General features: G+C 40.4%; 1 protein-coding gene across 1 annotated transcript in view; it reads right to left on the reverse strand.

Annotated features, from left to right (window-relative positions):
• pdgfd (platelet derived growth factor d) overlaps positions 1–17722 on the reverse strand; it is a gene marked incomplete at its 3' end in the record, with an annotated part of 187275 nt that overhangs the window by 99534 nt on the left and 70019 nt on the right. Inside the window, exon 3 of the mRNA XM_080429315.1 lies at positions 16535–16712. Coding sequence (XP_080285441.1) covers positions 16535–16712 — 178 coding nt within the window. The remainder of the gene's footprint in view (positions 1–16534; positions 16713–17722) is intronic.

A 17722-nucleotide genomic window follows, 5' to 3' on the forward strand; every position in this document is an offset into this window, starting at 1 on the left:
ATTTGAGTACTTTTTCCACCACTGGCGTGTACACAATACACATCATGGCATTTTTATCGTGGCTCAGAGAGTTGAAATATTTTCAACTCTGGGCGTTTGGAAGCGTTTTTTTTAGGAGAATGATGGTCTGGTGACGGTCTAATTCTGTGTGGGCTAGAGGTGGGTGGCAACAATTCAGATATATATATATATGTATATTTTTAAACACCCTGCACTGCAGAACCATTGCGAAGGATGGAGGGCGGTCCTTCCAAATCTGGGCGAGGCACTCAGTTGGTGTGGTATAAGGCGGTATAGGCAGTGGTGGAAAGTAACTAAGTGCATTTACTTAAGTACTGTACTTAAGTAACATTTTTAGGTATTTGTACTTTACTTGAGTATTTCCAATTTCCAATACTTTTACTTCTACTCCACTACATCTCAGAGGCAAATATTGTACTTTTACTACACTACAATTATTTGAAAACTTTAGTTACTAGTTACTTTTCAGATATAAATTATGATATAATGAAAAACACATTAACCACTTTTTTAACCCTATTTTATACCTAGGCTATTTGCAAATAGCCGATCTACAAGCTCACAACGCGTCGCATCGCGACGCGTTGTGAGCTTGTAGATCTGCTATTTTCAAACATTTGAGTACTTTTACTTTTGCTACTTTAAGTACATTTTGATACCAATACTTTTGTACTTAAACTCAAATAAATTTTGAATTCCGGACTTATACTTGTAACAGAGTACTTCTACATTGCAGTATTGATACTTTTACTTAAGTAAAACTTAAGTACTACTTTTTCCACCACTGGGTATAGACGAATCCACAGACGCGCTGCCTGTAGCTGCCTGTAGCTGCCTGTAGCTGCCTGTAGGCGGCCATTGCTGCGGTGTCGCGTCCGCGGAGCGTTGACACCGCAGCAATGGCTGCGCCCAGGGCAGCGCTCCGTGGATTCGTGTATAGGCATGTCCTAAAAAAGGACAGTGGGCGTAGCTTTGTTACCGGTAGCCGTCGCCGGCCGTCCATGCCCATACAATGAATTTAAATGTATCAAGATGATTGGTAGAATGTCTGCGGCTATAAGAAGAGACGACTAGGAGAGTGCTTCGTGCTCACCGTAGGCTACACACCCCCGCTTTCTCCTGAGCAATGCATAAATGCCACCTACTTAAACAGTCTAGTTAACTGCCAACACATTTTTTATTTACAGCAACAGCCGGGGGGAGTAGTTGCAGGGGGTGTGGTAGCAGTATAAACATAATATTCACACTATGCACACAGGGCGGCCACAGCTGAATGCATAGAGAGCCCGCCTGGAAAGAGGAAGGAACCAGGTTTATTTCCCGCGCCTGGCAATGTGTCAAGGTGTCCCTGAGCAAAGACACTTAACCCCTTAAACCCTTATGGTGCAGTGCCACGGGGCTCTATACTTTAATTCTGTTATTGTGGGGAAAGCTTTCGCTGAGAATAGCCGACCAACAAGCTCACAATGTGACGCAAAGCGTCGCGTCGTGAGCTTGTCGATCTGCTTTCCACACAATACTCAAGTCTGACCACTTGGACAGCAATCAGCTGTGTGAAGCCGGTAACTGAATTCCCCCCACGTGGGATCAAATAGGTCTAAATGATTATATTATGACTCCATGTGAGAGTGTCTCTCTTATCTTACACTAACTAGCGTTGTTAATTTACAGTAAGGATACAGTACTCAAGTACACGTACGTTGTTACCGTCCACCACTGGCTACTAATGCTCGTACGATATGGGAGGGGTTGACATTGTTCCACTAATGTTGCAGGGAAATCGGTCACGGTTTGCCGGAGCGAAAACAAAACGAGTGAAACAGTAGAGCTGTGTTTTGAAGCTTCTTGACTGGGAGTCATCTCTCACAAAACATGCACACACACACACACACACACACACACACACACACACGCACACGCACACGCACACACACACACACACACACACACATACACACACACACACACACACGCGCATGCACACACGCGCGCGCGCGCGCTCGCAAACACACACACTCTGAGTGTTCAGGTGCTTTTAATTTGCCTCTCGGTTTACATTCCTTGGACTGTCTATCTGTCAGCATGGATGGTCTGGGAATCCCATGTGTTAGATCATATTATGGGAAATGAGACACAGCCCCGCCCTCCCTCCCCACAGGGACTAATCTTCACATGAAAGGGAAACTCTGTCTAAAGATAGAAATCACATGTGTCCCCCTCCCCTCCCCCACGGTCCCTAGACAAACCAATCAATATTCATAGATAACAACTGTCTCCTCCCAGAGAGAAGATATGAAGCCGGAGCACGGAGAACAAAAGGTACCAAACTGTAAAGTCACCGGGAGAGAGAGGACAAAATGCCTGCAACGCCAAAAGTCTGACTGTTAACCACTTACAGGGGTATTTCACTTTTAAAACACTTCTGGGGTAATTTTAACGACTACTGTCTTTTGCGAGTTTTTTTAAAGTAGCTTGATTCAGTATTTAGATATTTGGCATTCATTTTTATCAGACGTGCCCCCTTCCTATCAAGAACGAGCATATACCATTCACAGTATTAGGGCGACTGAATAGAACATTCCGGGTCGCGTCCATTAAAGTTCAATGGAGAAGTGGCGCCCTGTTCCTCAAGCTGTATATAAAATAGGAATTACACCAGAAGTGTTCTACAGGGAACACATTGAGTGCCAATCGCGTAGATCTACGCGAACCTATTTATTTTTTTTAATACTTTATTGAGTCCAAACATGTTAACAATAAATCATTCAGTTTACTTCCATAATAGTAATAATACATTTCACATGTTTTATGTCTCTGTTATCAACAGACATTTCGACCCATTCTTTTTTTTTTTTTTTTTTTTGCATGTAAAACCCCTTCACCTACAGTACATACATAAAGTAAATAATAAGGATAAACTATATGAAGACATTTCAATAGAAATCATTTTTTCATCCATGCATCCTCGTAAACCTCCTTTATAAGGAGGCATAAGCAACAAACTTGACACCAAGAAATGAAACAATAAAGAAATAAAACACAAAATAAAAAAAAAAGGGGGGGGGGGTGAGGTGGGGGAGTTAGGCTTTGTTGTGTCATTTTGGTAAAATATCTTCCATTTTCTTTTGTTTCATTTTTAGTTCTGAATACTTGGGTGGTTAAAATAAATAGAAATATTCCAAAGAAATAATAATAATTTTAGTCATTAAGGTTAAATAATCAAATCATGTTTATTTGTAAGATAGAGAGCCCATCTCTTTTCAAACAACCTGTCCTTTCCATTAATTTTATACGTCACCTTCTCCATGAAATAAATATCTTCCACTTTTTCCATCCATCTGACTACACTAGGTAGTTCCAGACCTTTCCAACATCTAGTTATTTGTTTGAGGGCTGTAATTCTCAAAATCCAAAAGAGATATAGTTCTTCCCTCTGTAGACTTTTGGGACGTGTTCCCAAAAGTATATTGTGATTTTCTAAATTAACAGCTCTTCCAAATATTTGTTCTATGATTTGTAAAACTTTGGACCAAAAGTGTTGTATTTTGGGGCATGTAAGGAAAATATGGGTATGGTCCGCCCCATTCTCCCCACATCCCCTCCAACAACTAGAGTTTAATGTGTACTTAGATATCGATAGAGGCGTTTGGAAATACCTTATATTCATCTTCCAGGCGTATTCCTGCCAAAAAGGCGATCTTATATGATTAAAAATGTCTTTAAAACTCTGATTCCACTCACTTCCTTGTATGGTTATTTTCAGTTCTTTATCCCATTTGTCCTTTATATGATCTAGATCTTCAATTTTGTTTTCCTGAAAAATTTTATAGACTTGTCCAATTGTGTTTTTGTAATCATGTCTTTGATGGGATTTTACTATATATCTTAGGAGAGGGTGAAGGTCTCCAAGAGTTCTAATTTTGAGCTTCTCTTTTAAGTAGCTCCTCACTTGCAAATATCGATAAAAATGATGACTTGGAAGATCATATTGATCTGCTAAATTTTCAAAAGAGACCAGCCCTTCTTCATTATACATTTGATAGAATCTTCTGAGACCTTTCCCTTCCCATATCTTAAAAACATGATCAATGCTATTTGGAGTGAAATCTGAGTCACATGACATTTCTCTCATACAGGTAATTTCTTGTTCTTTAAATTTACTTATTTTACATATCGTTTTCCAAATTTTAAATGTATTACGTATAGAATGATTGAGTGTTTTAGTCTGTATTTTATTATAGGATGCAAAGATCAAGGTGCTGAGTGGTTCAACTAGATTAGACTCTATGAGCTTCCATTTAGGGCTCATCTTATTATTCATCCAGATTAAAATAGGTTTTAACTGTGCTGCGTAATAATAATGAATTAAATTAGGTAACGCCAGACCTCCTCTGTCTTTGTCTTGTTGCAGGGTTTTGAGTTTAACTCTTGGCTTCTTTGCATCCCATATAAACTTTCTCATCAGTCCCTCCCATACATGAAAACATGCAGGTGATATGTATAATGGCAGGTTTTGGAATAAAAATAGGAAGCGTGGCAAAACGTTCATTTTGATAATCTTAATTCTTTCCAGTAAGGTAGAGGGTATAATTTTCCACCTACTCAAATCTTGTTTTACAGAGTTTTCCAATGGCCCGTAATTACAGTGATATAGTTCATCTAGATTATTAGGTATGTTTACTCCCAGATATCTAACTTTATTCTGATCCCATTTGATATTAAACTGTTTTTTAAAATCTTTTTCCAAATAGCCACCCACTAACATGGCTTCTGTTTTATTTAAATTTAACTTATAGCCAGACATAGCTCCATAGTTTGTTATTTCCTCTAATAAAATGGGCAAGGATTTACATATTTCTGTAAGGAACAGTATGATATCATCTGCATACATTGCCAATTTATGTTCTTCTTCCTTTAATTTAACTCCCTTTATTTTATTATTTTCCCTAATATGTTCTGCTAGAGGTTCAATACATAAATTAAACATTTGTGGTGATATCGGATCTCCTTGTTTTATTCCTCTGTTCAAAGAAAAAGTCTTAGAGAGCATCCCATTAACTCTTACTCTTGCATTTGGTTCTTTATACATTCCCTTAATCAATTTAATAAAAGTTTTGTGAAAACCGAACTTCTCACATACTCCAAATAAAAAGGGCCAGGAAACCCGGTCGAAGGCCTTTTCCGCGTCCAAGGTCAAGGTCAACATCTGTTGTTTCATTTCTACCGTTTGATCTATCATGTTAAGTGTGCGTCTCACATTATCACTTAAGAGGCGGTTCCTTACAAAACCCGTTTGGTCTAAATTAATTATATCTGGGAGTACATATGAGAGTCTGTTGGCTATAATCGAGGTGAATATCTTCTGATCTACATTTAAGAGAGATATCGGTCTATAGGATGAACAATTTGTCAAGTCTTTTCCTTCTTTTGGTATAACAGTAATGATTGCTGAATTCCATGTGTCTGGCCACTTCCCTGTTTGTAGGATATCATTGAAGACTCTGCTTAGAATAGGTACAACCAAGGGTCTAAAGCACTTATAAAATTCATTTGTGAAACCATCACTTCCTGGGCTCTTTCCAGTTTTACCTTTCTGGATAACCTTTGTAATTTCTGCCTCTGTTATTGGCTTAACTAAGTCGCTATTTTGGTTGTCAGTTACTGTGGGAAAGTTTAAAGGAGTTAGATACTCTTTAATTTTTTGCATACTCACATCTACTGTTTCTGGGGTATAGAGGTTTTGATAATAATCTCTAAAACATGATGCTATTTTAGATTTCCCTCTTTGAAGTATATCATTTTCATCCTTAATGGTTGCTATTGCTGTTTTTTCTTTCTGTTTCTTTAATTTGTTTGCTAACATTTTCAGCGCTTTTGGGCTATTATCATAATACGTTTGCCTACACAGCATGAGATCCTTTTCGATTTCTTGTATTTCAATTGTGTCCAGTTCTGTTTTAGCTGCGTTCAATTGTTTCTGTATTTCTTTATCCTTATTTACTTCATGCTGTTTTTGTAATGTTTTTATTTTATTTTCCAAAAATGATTTTTCTCTTTCTCTTTTCCTCTTTTTCTGGGATGAATATGCTATTATTTCTCCTCTTGTTGTTGCTTTTGCTGCTTCCCACAAAATTGTAGATGTCACTTCCTCATTATCATTTATCTCAAAATAGGACTTCACACTACGTTCTATTTTCTCCTTAAAACACTGATCATCCAGCAGGGAATTATTTAACCTCCATAAAGTTTCCCCCTTTTCCCTTTTCAAATTTAATTCCATTATGACTGGTGCATGATCTGTTATTGTTATAGGTAGTATTTCGCATTGTATGACCTTTGAGATCTCATTCTTAAACATGAAAAAATAATCCAGTCTTGAGTAAACATCATGTGCACCAGAAAAAAAAGTGAAAGCCTTTTCTTGGGGATGTAAACAGCGCCAGACATCTACTAGTCCCAACTCAGTTTGAGCTTTTCTCATTAACACTGCTGCTTGTTCTGCTTTATGTTTTATTTTACTCTGAGTGTCCTTCTGATTCATAGTCAAATTCAGATCTCCCCCCATAATAATCATGCCCTTCCCTTCTGTCATTATCAATGTTAAAATTGTTTTCATGAGATCTGCCCCTTTTCCCGGTGGATTATATACATTAATGAGGGTTATATGTTGTTCTTCTATTTCTCCAGTTACAAGAACGTACCTTCCTTCCTTATCTCTGATACATTTTTCACTACTAAACATTAGATTATTTTTAATTAGAACTGCCACGCCCCTTTTGGCTGTTGTAAAGGAGGAGGAAAAAACTTGGGCTGATGCTAATTTCTCCAATGTTGCATGTTCTATTTTGCTCAGGTGTGTTTCCTGAAGAAAAATAATTTCTCCTCCTTCCTTTGTGAGTTTTTGGATAATACGCTTCCTTTTTATTATATTATTCAAACCATTTGTATTCAGAGAAATTAATTTAAGTTTTCCCATTACGCTTCCCTTGGGAGACAATTACATCATATTCAAAGCCTTTAAACAAAACAAAAAACGCACACAAAATGTTCATATACGATGTGAAAACCATAAGACACAACAAAACACCCCACTGTGTGCTTCCAGCATCTGCAACCTCTCTATGGTTACAAGAAATATTCCACATTATTATATTTATGTGAAAAAAGGAGTTTTCAAAGAACAACTCCTGCCACAGAATGTTCCATGTGGCTAATATGGGGTTAAGAAAAGCCCATATTTGCATGGTGGGCTGCATACAAGCATATATGTCCCTCCTCCATCTCTCTTACTAAATTAAATTTGAAATTTAAAGAACCAGATATATCAAAAATAAGACCTACATTGCCCATGACCCAATCTTTTGTATTAAGTTAAAACCCCTCTCCCACTCCCTCAGACCCCCCCCCCAAAAAAACAACAACTCAATATGCTAGTCTATCTGAGAAACGAGAGGACCAAAGAAATATAATAGTACAAATAAATAAATAAATATGTGCCATACACACCGTAGTGCGTAGTCCACCTTCAAAACGGCATATTCACACACCCACGCACACACGCACAAAAGTGTATGCGCGTGCGGGCTCATAAACACACATACAGACTTCCTAAAAAAAAAAAAAAAACTACACAAAAAGTGCATTGCCACCTGCACATATACAGAGCATATGTGTGCTCGTTGTTCGTATACATCACACACCCGCCTGCACACACAGGGCGCGCTCGGAGACCACGCACCAGAGCGCACTCGCCCATTAGATTGCATTGGCCAGTGCTCTCACTGCCGCTCAGCGCTGTATCTCCTAAAAACCCCCCGTATCATGCAAGAGTGTGCGCGCTCGCACAAGCACATACACCGGCTATACAGAAAGTCAAGATTTCCCCGTCTGAGTAACAATACAAAAAGAATCAATAAAATAATAAAAAAGAACAAGGGACCTCTCTACACAGTTACGCGAACCTATTTAAAGCCGCCACGTGCCAATCGCATAGATCTACGCGAACCGCCAGTTCGCGTTGATTTCACCAAAAGTGCACTTTCGGAAATTTTTGATCTACTTCCGTTTCCGGTTTGACCACCGGAAACTGAATTATTTGGGATCCGGTTTTGCCGATCCCGTCGGCCCTCGTTCTAATGACGAAACTGAAACTCCATTTTCTCCTTGTAGTTTTTTCTCCTCGCATATCACTGTTTAACGTAAACCGTTCTAACTACAACATGGATGCCCCGTTTGACACGTGGTCTTCACTGGTAGAAGCAGTGAGATGTCCGTGATGTTTACAAACAGTGCACAGCTCAATCTTAAGGATTTAAGGTCTATGGCGACGTGAAAAAAAACAAAAAAACAACAATAACACGTTGGCACTGGTGAGTACATTATGAGATTAACGTCTGGCATGGAATGTGTTAAAGGGAAAGTTCACCCTCAAAAATGACATTTTCTCTATCGATTACACACCCCATGGAGACTTGAATTTATGGAGATTTTTTTTATTTTTGTCACATTCCTAAGCCAATAATTTGATGATCGGCTGCGGCTCTGGTAGGAGACTGAAAGTGTCAACTTTGAGTCTCCTACCGGAGAAATTAGTATCTTTCCGCTGGTTATCAAATTATTGCCTTAGGAATGCGACCAAAACAAAAAAACCTCCATGAATTCAATGCTTCATGGGGTGTGTAATTGATAGAAAATATTTTTTTGGGTGAACTACTCCTTTAAACCCTCTGTATGGAGCTGAGTTACACTGTAGCCTACTTTGCGTTCTTTTTCGATCTACACCAAATCTCTTTGCTAAAAATAGCCGGTCTACAGCTCACAACGCATCGCAACGCCGAGTGTTTTGAGCTTGTAGATCGGCTGTTTTTGGCGAATGCACCTCCCAGAATAGGGATTCAAGTGGTTACTTTGGCCACCTAAACCCTTGATTTGATGTGTGCGAGCTCTCAACATTGCAGAACAAGTCAAATAAAATACAAAGTCCACATAATCATGAAAATAGAATTCACATGTGATTTCTAGTCTCTCTTTAACCTCTTGAACCCTATAATAATGTGTTGATCCCCAGGGATCTGTACTAGGACACAAACTCTCTCGTCGGCGCTGAAGTACAGTATTGAGAGCCAAAACGTCATCATTCCTGGTGTGGGTGTTCGTCAGCGACAATGTGCTAACCGGCAAACAAATACAGTGAGACACCTTTGTTTTAATATCGATTAAGTAAATCGATTAGTTCTATTAACAGTTGTCCCCCTCGGTTTTTGGTGTATCCGAAGTATAAAGGTCCTTACACACCGGGGCGATTTTTTTCATGCGAATAATACGTTTTTTTTTTAAACCTTATAAAGTCAACGCAAGCTTCCACACCAGTTTTCGAGCGAAAAAAGCGTCTTTTAATTATTCGGAACGAGTCCGAATTTTGCGTATATTCGCATATTCGCCGGTGTGTAACCGCCTTAAGGCTTAAGTGGTTAATGATCAATAACTAATAGTCCCATATGATTCTGACTTTACAGGATTAAAAAAAAAGAAAAAAGCTAGAGTAGCAGATCTACAAGCTCAAAGCGCGTTTCGAGCATACAGATCTGCTACTTTTGATAATTTTGTGTGACACTGTAGTATGATCAAGTGGGCGTAAATTTACCAAAAATACTAATAAAACATATCTCTCGCCCTGCCTTTCGGCCTGGCGGAGACAATTAAGTGCTTCTTCCACCACTTTCGACTCCATTCCCTAATTCTCTCTCTCTCTCTCTCTCTCTCTCTCTCTCTCTCTCTCTCTCTCTCTCTCTCTCTCTCTCTCTCTCTCTCTCTCTCTCAGTCTTATCAGTGTGACCAGGTCTGGAGAACAAATTAGAGCTACTAAATGAAGCCTTGCACGCTGCTTAAGTCTAGTGGAAAGGATGAGAGAAGCATGAGCGACTGAGGCCACTACTGTATGAGGGTGTGTGTGTGTGTGTATGTGTGTGTGTGTGTGTGTGTGTGTGTGTGTGTGTGTGTGTGCGTGTGCGTGTGTGTGTGTGTGTGTGTCTTTCTAATGATGTTGTTTCATGCCTGAATGAGTAGTGTGACACACATGCACAAACACACATACACACACCTCCAGTACTAATACCACCCAGGTGCAAGTGAAATGATTTAAAAGCAGCGTCGAGTCCAACTCCACTACTCACTGAATGAAGCGAATGCACTTCTCCCAATGCACATCGTCATGTGGCCAGGGGAAAGCAAGCCCTCTGGTATCTACGGTGGAATTACAGACGACACTTCATGACCAACTTTTGTAGAAGTGCTGTCAGTCCTTTTGTGCCTGGCTTTGCAAAAACCTCAAAGGGAAGAATTGTCTTTTCATGCAGTTCTGTAGGTTCACAGAGGCAAAGACAGGACCTCTTTATCTACGCCAGTATTGGAAGAGGTACTCATTATTTTCAACAGTTTTTCGTGTCATGGACCCCCACATTGATATGTATTTGGCCACGGACCCCCGTCTGAAAATGTTTTGTGCCAGGGACGCCCAGAAGAGAAGATTTATGAAAAAAATAAGAAAATGTAAAATTATTCAAAATTTTCAAAATTTTTAAAATTTGTCAACACATTTCAAAAATAGCACATGCATGTACAAGCTTGGAGATCTGCTATTTTTAAATAGCCAATGTATGGAACCACTTTAAATGGATAAAGTGGTTAAAATGATTGTGAAGCTACATGAACTACTTTTGCTGGGGACCCCCTCATGGACCCCTATGGATCCCCCGACCCCTTGAGTAAAAGTATCGATACCGCAATGTAAAAGTCTGGTATAAAAAATAAAATAAAAATAAAGTATTGGCATTAAAATATACTTAAAGTACCAAAATCAAAAGTACTTATTATGCAAAATATCCCATTTCACCAGTTTTCAAAGGTGTAAAATGTATTAAAATATGTTCTGCTATTTGCAAATAGCCAAAGTATACATGGAGCTGAAGTGGTTTATGTATGTTTGTAATAATAATACAAATCTACAAAGTAACTCTCAACCAAATTGTTCAAATAATTGCAGTGGAGTAAAAAGTTAAATATTTTCCTCTGAGATGTATGTACAGTGGAACAATACGTATGGGAAATTCAAATCCCATAGAAATGCCAGAGTAAAGTAAAAATAACCCAAAGAATTGTACAGTACTTGAGAATATGTACTTAGTTACTTTCCACCTCTTTGACGACAGAGGGCCTTATACGATTCTACGCAGAGCTGTTTAAATGTTCAGAGGGAGAGAGAGAGACAGACAGACAGACAGACAGAGATGAGAGAGAATAGATGCGAGCTGGTGGTTTGTGGCTGATGAAGACATTTCCTAAGGTGAACGCAGTGTGAGAGCGTTTGCAGTCAGAAAATGTTGTCGAGAGAGCCAGGAAAAAGTGCTTACGCAGGGAAGGAACTACAATCAGGACACAGCCCTGCCTGAACAAGAAGGCATCTGACAAAACCAGGGAAACGTCTTCATATCTCTCCATCTCTCTTTCTCTGCCCCCCCACCCCCTTACTCCCCTCTTTCGCTGTGCCATTCTTCTTTGTTCCCCCCCCGTCCCCCCCCTTTCTCTTTATCACCGAACGCACCCGTGGGGTGCATGCCGTTGTTTTGGAAGGGTTTAGAAAAGCCTGCCTGTCTTTCTCGTGTCCTCTCTCGCACTCAGCTCCAACTCTGTCATAACAAAATTAACAAAGTAAAAATGGGGGAACCATCTTTGAATCTCCCCCCGTGTGCAACTCTCTCTCTCTCTCTCTCTCTCTGTCTATCTCTCTCTCTCGCCCTCTTTCCTTATTATATTGTAGGAGAGAGAAGAACATATTCCACGTCTCAGTCGCGCTCGTCCCCCCTCGTCCCCCCTCGTTCCCCCCCCTGACAGCGTGACAAAGCTAATCTCCTTATCTGCTCACTTGACAGGATTTAAAAAGAACACTTCCTCGCCTCCCTCCACCTCCCCCCCCTTCCTTTCCCGTACTCTTCTCCATCACTTCTCCACCGTCTAGTGGAGGTGGGGGATAAAAAGAAAGTGTCTATCTACTCTCTCAGATGCTTCATTTATGCTCCGTCGTATGTCGGTGCCGCGCGCCGGAAATAGCCGACCTACAAGCTCACAACGCGGCGCGGACGCGCCAAGTTGTGAGCTTGTAGGTCGGCTATTTCCGGCGCGCGGCAACGGCGTACGGTCGAGTGTATATCTGACTTAATCGTTTCCATCTTTCTCCTTCACTACCAAGTGGAAGTGGGAGACAGGAGTAGTGTAGATAACGACCTAATGCGTCTTCACCTCAACTGTTACCGCGTCACCCGGTTTGAACCGGTTTGTGATGACAAGCGCAGAAGCTACGCGAAACCAAACGGCGGTGCGAGTGAGTGGCAGAAATGGTGGCTAATGAAGCGAAAAAGGCTTTTTTTTGTTAAAAAAAAGTTAAAGCTCTATTTTCTGTTTGTTCTGTAATAGGGGTCTCCCTGTCTCTCCAGCTCTTTGATAAACTGAAAATAGCAATTTTCAGCTGGGAGGCCAATTGTATTCAGTCAAAAGACAGAACTCCACAAAGGTAATTCATCGAGTTCGATTTTATAGTGCTTAAAGAAATCCTCTGCTCATTTTTGTTTTGTTCACTTCAATTTCACTTGTTTATTCTGTACCCTGGATGAGTGCTCTCTCCTGATTGTATGAAATTGGTATATTTGGGGGGCACTTTGTTTGCAATCTTGTGATCTACACACATTTGGATGAGTTGAAGCTCTCTCTCTCGAGTTGAAGAAGCAACCTAACTCGTTTATTTTTGAGATGTCTGCAAATTCTTTTTTTTTTAAGAATCTATGGGATGCTGGTGCAATCAACATATCATTGACCAAGTGCAACTGCCAAGATCTCCGGTACACTTCTATCAATGAATGTGGATACTCTGGCTAGAAATTGTACTTTTTAGATTTTCCTTTGAGATAACTTGTAAAGCCATGCTCTCTCTCTCTCTCCAGATAAGTAAGTAAACTTCTTCCTTGGCTTTAGTTTTGCTTTTTTTTTTTGCATGGGAACGTCTTAGCTCCATGCCTCCATATTTGTACGTTTTGTGTTTTTCCGTAAATTAACGCCCTACTTGATCAAACTACTGCGTCACACAGAAGCATCAAAAGTAGCAGATCCGCACGCTCAAAACGCGGCGCCAAGCGACCCTTGTAGATCTGCTTCTTTTGATATATTTTTTAAAATTTGAATTCTGAAAAGTAACAGTTTTGGACGGAGGTTTCCACCCGACAGTGACCATATGATAAAAAGGACCAAAAACATACTCCCTTGTATTAGTGGTTGAGGTGAGGACAATGGTGCCATTTACGGTACATCCAGCATTTATTCTCTGTCCTCTAGATCATTGGTTCTCAAAGTGGGGTCCGGGGACCCCCAGGGGTCCTTGAGGGAGTTCCAGGGGGTCCCCAGCTAAATGATAGATTAGGCACCAAATGGACCCTTATGGGTCTGTAACTCTGAGAGTGTACAAATGGAACCAAATGGACTCTAACGGGTCCATTTGGTTCCATTTGTACACTCTCAGAGTTAAATTAACATACATTTTACGATATAAACTGGGGTCCAAGGGGTAGAAATGCCATTAAATGGGGGTCCGTAGCCCTAATGCATGTCAAACTGGGGGTCCTTGAAATTAAAATGGTTGAGATTCACTGCTAGAGCCGAAAAAAAATCTTCTCTTATGGTGGTCCCTGGCATATCTTTTCAAATGGGGGTCCGCGGGCTAACAAGTGTCAATTTGGGGGTCCTTGCCATGAAAAAGTTTGAGAACCACTGCTCTAGATAACCCACTGAAAAGATTAATTGAGAATGATGTGTAGTTTAAGATCAAATCATGTTTATGGTGTAGAATGCCTTTTGGGGGTCCAACTTCCAATATAACAATGCAGCATAACTTTCCCACATAGATCTCATCTAATAATGGGATCTGTTAGATAGAGAAGATCTGTAGAATGAGATCTTCTGAAACCAGATGTGAAATTCAAACAGCACATTTTGGGATGACAAGTATAACTGTATTTGTTCGTAAACGATCCTTTCAATTACCTTTGATATCGAGCACAGAATTGAGACAGGACGGTACTGGGATGTAATCAGTGGTGGAAAAAGTATTCACATTTTTTACAAGTAAAAGTATTAACACAGAAATACTCTGTTACAAGTAAAAGTCCGGAATTCAAAATGTACTTGAGTAAAAGTACAAAAGTATTGGCATCAAAATGTACTTAAAGTACCAAAAGTAAAAGTACTCATTATGAAGAATGTCCCGTTTCAAGTTTCAAATGTATTTAGAAAATAGCAGATCTTCAAGCTCGCAATGCGACGCATTGTGAGCTTGTAGATCGGCTATTTTCAAATGGCCGAAATGTATATAGGGCTGAAGTGATTAATGTAGTGTTTTGTAATAATAATCAGAATCTACAAAGTAACTAGTAACTAAAAATTTCAAATAATTGTGGTGGAGTAAAAGTAAAAATAAATACCTCTGGGATGTAGTGGAGTAATGTAGTGGAGTAAGTAAAAGTATTGGAAATTCGAAATACTCAAGCAAAGTACAAATACCTCAAAATTGTACTTAAGTACGGCACTTTTTAGTTTTTCTCGGGCCAGCTTGAATTCCTCAGGAAGGTGACCTTGTTCAATGGACAGGTTTGTTATGTTTTATGCACGGAGTGATGACTTCAGCGGCATGTCGTAAAAAGGCTGCTGGGAATGTTATTACGACCTGTTGCTCAGGAAGCTTTCAAGGCCTTTGAGCTGTGTAAGTATCTCTTTATCAGATGCTTCTTTCACCACTCTCTATCCTTTGTAAAGCCGACCTGATTTACAACTGGACCACTTTTTTTTTAATGTGTGTTTGCTTAGTTGTAAAACTATTGTTTCAACTGTTGGCTACTTTGAATTTGTGGGATATAACTGTGCCTCCGATATCCAGGTTTAGGTTGTGTGTTGTTGTCGTCAGTATTCCATAATGCTTGATGGTGGTTCTTATTCTCAGCTACCTTATCATTGAAAACATATATCGTTGATTTCTTTATCATTCCAAAAACTTTTTTTTTTTTTTCATTTTTTTTCCATTCACACTGAATCCCCAGATTCCATCCCTAGATTTCCTTTATTTGGGAAAAAATGCATTTCTTGATTTAACCCTTTAAGGCCTGAGGGCGCGCTCCCACCAAGAGTTGGCTGGCCGCTGTTAAACGCAGGTTGTGCGCGGCCACAGTTTTTTGCAGCCAGCGGATTCTAAAAAACGGGAGTGTCACTCACTTTCAGGAGCCTCCCCGTTGCCCGCACCGCCTGGCGCCTGCTGCCTTGAGCACCATGTTGCTTCCTGAGTCTTGAGACGGTCCGCCTTCGACTCACCCGATTGGACAGAGGGAGAAAATCAGCGCCTGCCTCCAGCAGTTTTATGCTTTGTCGCGGAGAGCAGATAAACGCAAGGTCTGCGCGACTAGCGGAAAAATCTGCTCTTGCGTGAATCAACGCATTTGCATTGACAATGCATTGGCAGATTCTGCAAACAGCGGCCAGACAACTCTTGGTGGGAGCGCGCCCTGAGGCAATACTTAAAAATGTTTTCAAAATCCTAACAGTTTTTTGAAAAAAATATTTTAAAAAAATGTTCACGATTTTTCAAAAATAGCAGATCTACAAGCTCATAGCGCGGCACTCGGTGCCGCGCTATGAGCTTGTATATCTGCTATTTTTGAATAGCCAAAGAAACCTAAAGTGACACAGATGCGTTCCAGGTCTAAATGGGTTAATAGCCTTTAACCACTTGAACCTAGCCTCGCGTGGCCAGACTATCACTGCGTGGGTATGAGTCTGGTGCTTCTACGAGGACGTTTTTTCCCCCAAGGGGCGGGATCAAAAGAACGCAATTGGTTAGACCTACAACCAACTATCAATTACAGTCTCCCATATTTGAATACTGGGCCCTGATTGGTCACCCCAGACTTGGGGAGCAGGAAATGGTATTCACAACAGAGCAAATCTACAAGCTCACAACGTCATAAGCTTGTAGATCTGCTATTCTTGGCAAATGTTCCCCACAGAATAGGGCTGCTATGGTTAAAGGGATAGTTCACCCCAAAACATTTTTTTTTCCTATCGATTAGTCACCCCATGGAGACTTGAATTCATGGATATATTTTTAGTTTTTGTCGCATTCCTAAGCCAATAAATGTGTTGACCAGCGGACGGGTAGGCAGTGGTTCCGGTAGGAGACACAAAGGAGACTCTTTGTGTCTCCTACCTGAACCGCTGCCGGTCATCAAATTTATTGGCTCAGGAATGCGACAAAAACAAAACAAATATCCTGGGGGTGACTAATTTTCGGGGTGAACTACCCCTTTAATGTAAAAAAAAAAAGTCATATCACACAAAGATTTGGCGGCCCCTCTGAGCATGTACTAGGGACCCCCTGTTGAAGACCCATGGTGTACAGTACAGTATATACGTCATTAGGCCTCACCAGCAGTGAGTAGTAGACTTTGAATCCGGGCTTGGCCACAAAGTAGTCGTCGGACTTGAACGTGATTCGGAGCATGTCCGACTTGGAGGTGAGACGGGGCGGGGGTTTCTGACCACACCAACGCCCCCAGATTATGGTGCTGGTCTCCGATTGGTCCTCCACCTCAACAAAGTCATACCTGGAGGAGAGGAGAGGAGAGGAGAGGGGAGGGGGGGGGGGGGGTAGAGACAGAGGAGGGTAGAGGTGAATAAAAGTCAAACACCATGGAATAATAAATGACAACATAATGAGTCTCTAATGGCCAGAGGTGGCATTTAACAAAGTACATTTACCCGAGTACTTGTACTTAGATACATTTTTGAGTATTTGTACTTTTACTTGAGTATTTGCTTTTTTGGAGACTTACAATTTTCACTCCACTATATTTCAAAGACAAATATTGTACTTTTAACTCCACTACTTTTCTAGAAAGGGGGAAAAAAGTACATTATGAATTAACCACTTAATGCTATATAACTCATACTGGGGTATTTGGTCTCCCTGCTCTTCTATTGAGACATAAGATCCTGTGTCTGGGTTGGACACGACCTTTGACACAACCTTTGACACGATCCTGTTTCTGGTTTGACACAACATTTGACCTGAGGGTTCAAATCAGGGGTAGAACATGTTGTGAGCTTGTAGATCTGCTATGTTCACTATTATTATTTTATTTATTTCTGGAAAATCTTTGATTGTTTTTGGACAAATGTCTAAATATCAATACCCTCAATGCAATGATATTTAAAATAAAATGTACTTTGTGATTTGTACTTTTGAATACTTAAGTATCTTTAAAACTCCAGTATAAATTTGACAGAGCAACTTTCACTCGTGAGTAATATTTGACCAGGAGTATCTATACTTTGACTCAAGTACTGGTGTTGAGTACTCTAGCTGTCCACCAGAGCTCATAAATATCAACATAACGAGTCTCTAACAGCATCACCAAGATGAAAACGATCACGCAACGCGTTTGGCTTCAAAAACTGATGACTTGTGGTAGGAATGCACTCACGCATGGATGGAGGGATGGCTCGATGGAGCGAGAGGGAGGGAGGGAGAGAGGGAGGGAGGGATGAACAGAAGACGGAAGGGAGGGAAACAGTGACTCGACAGTTTTTTCCATGAGAACAAGTGTTTCGTGGG

Source organism: Gymnoscopelus braueri (genome assembly GCF_963280865.1).
Source record: "Gymnoscopelus braueri genome assembly, chromosome: 5".
NCBI lineage: Eukaryota > Metazoa > Chordata > Actinopteri > Myctophiformes > Myctophidae > Gymnoscopelus > Gymnoscopelus braueri.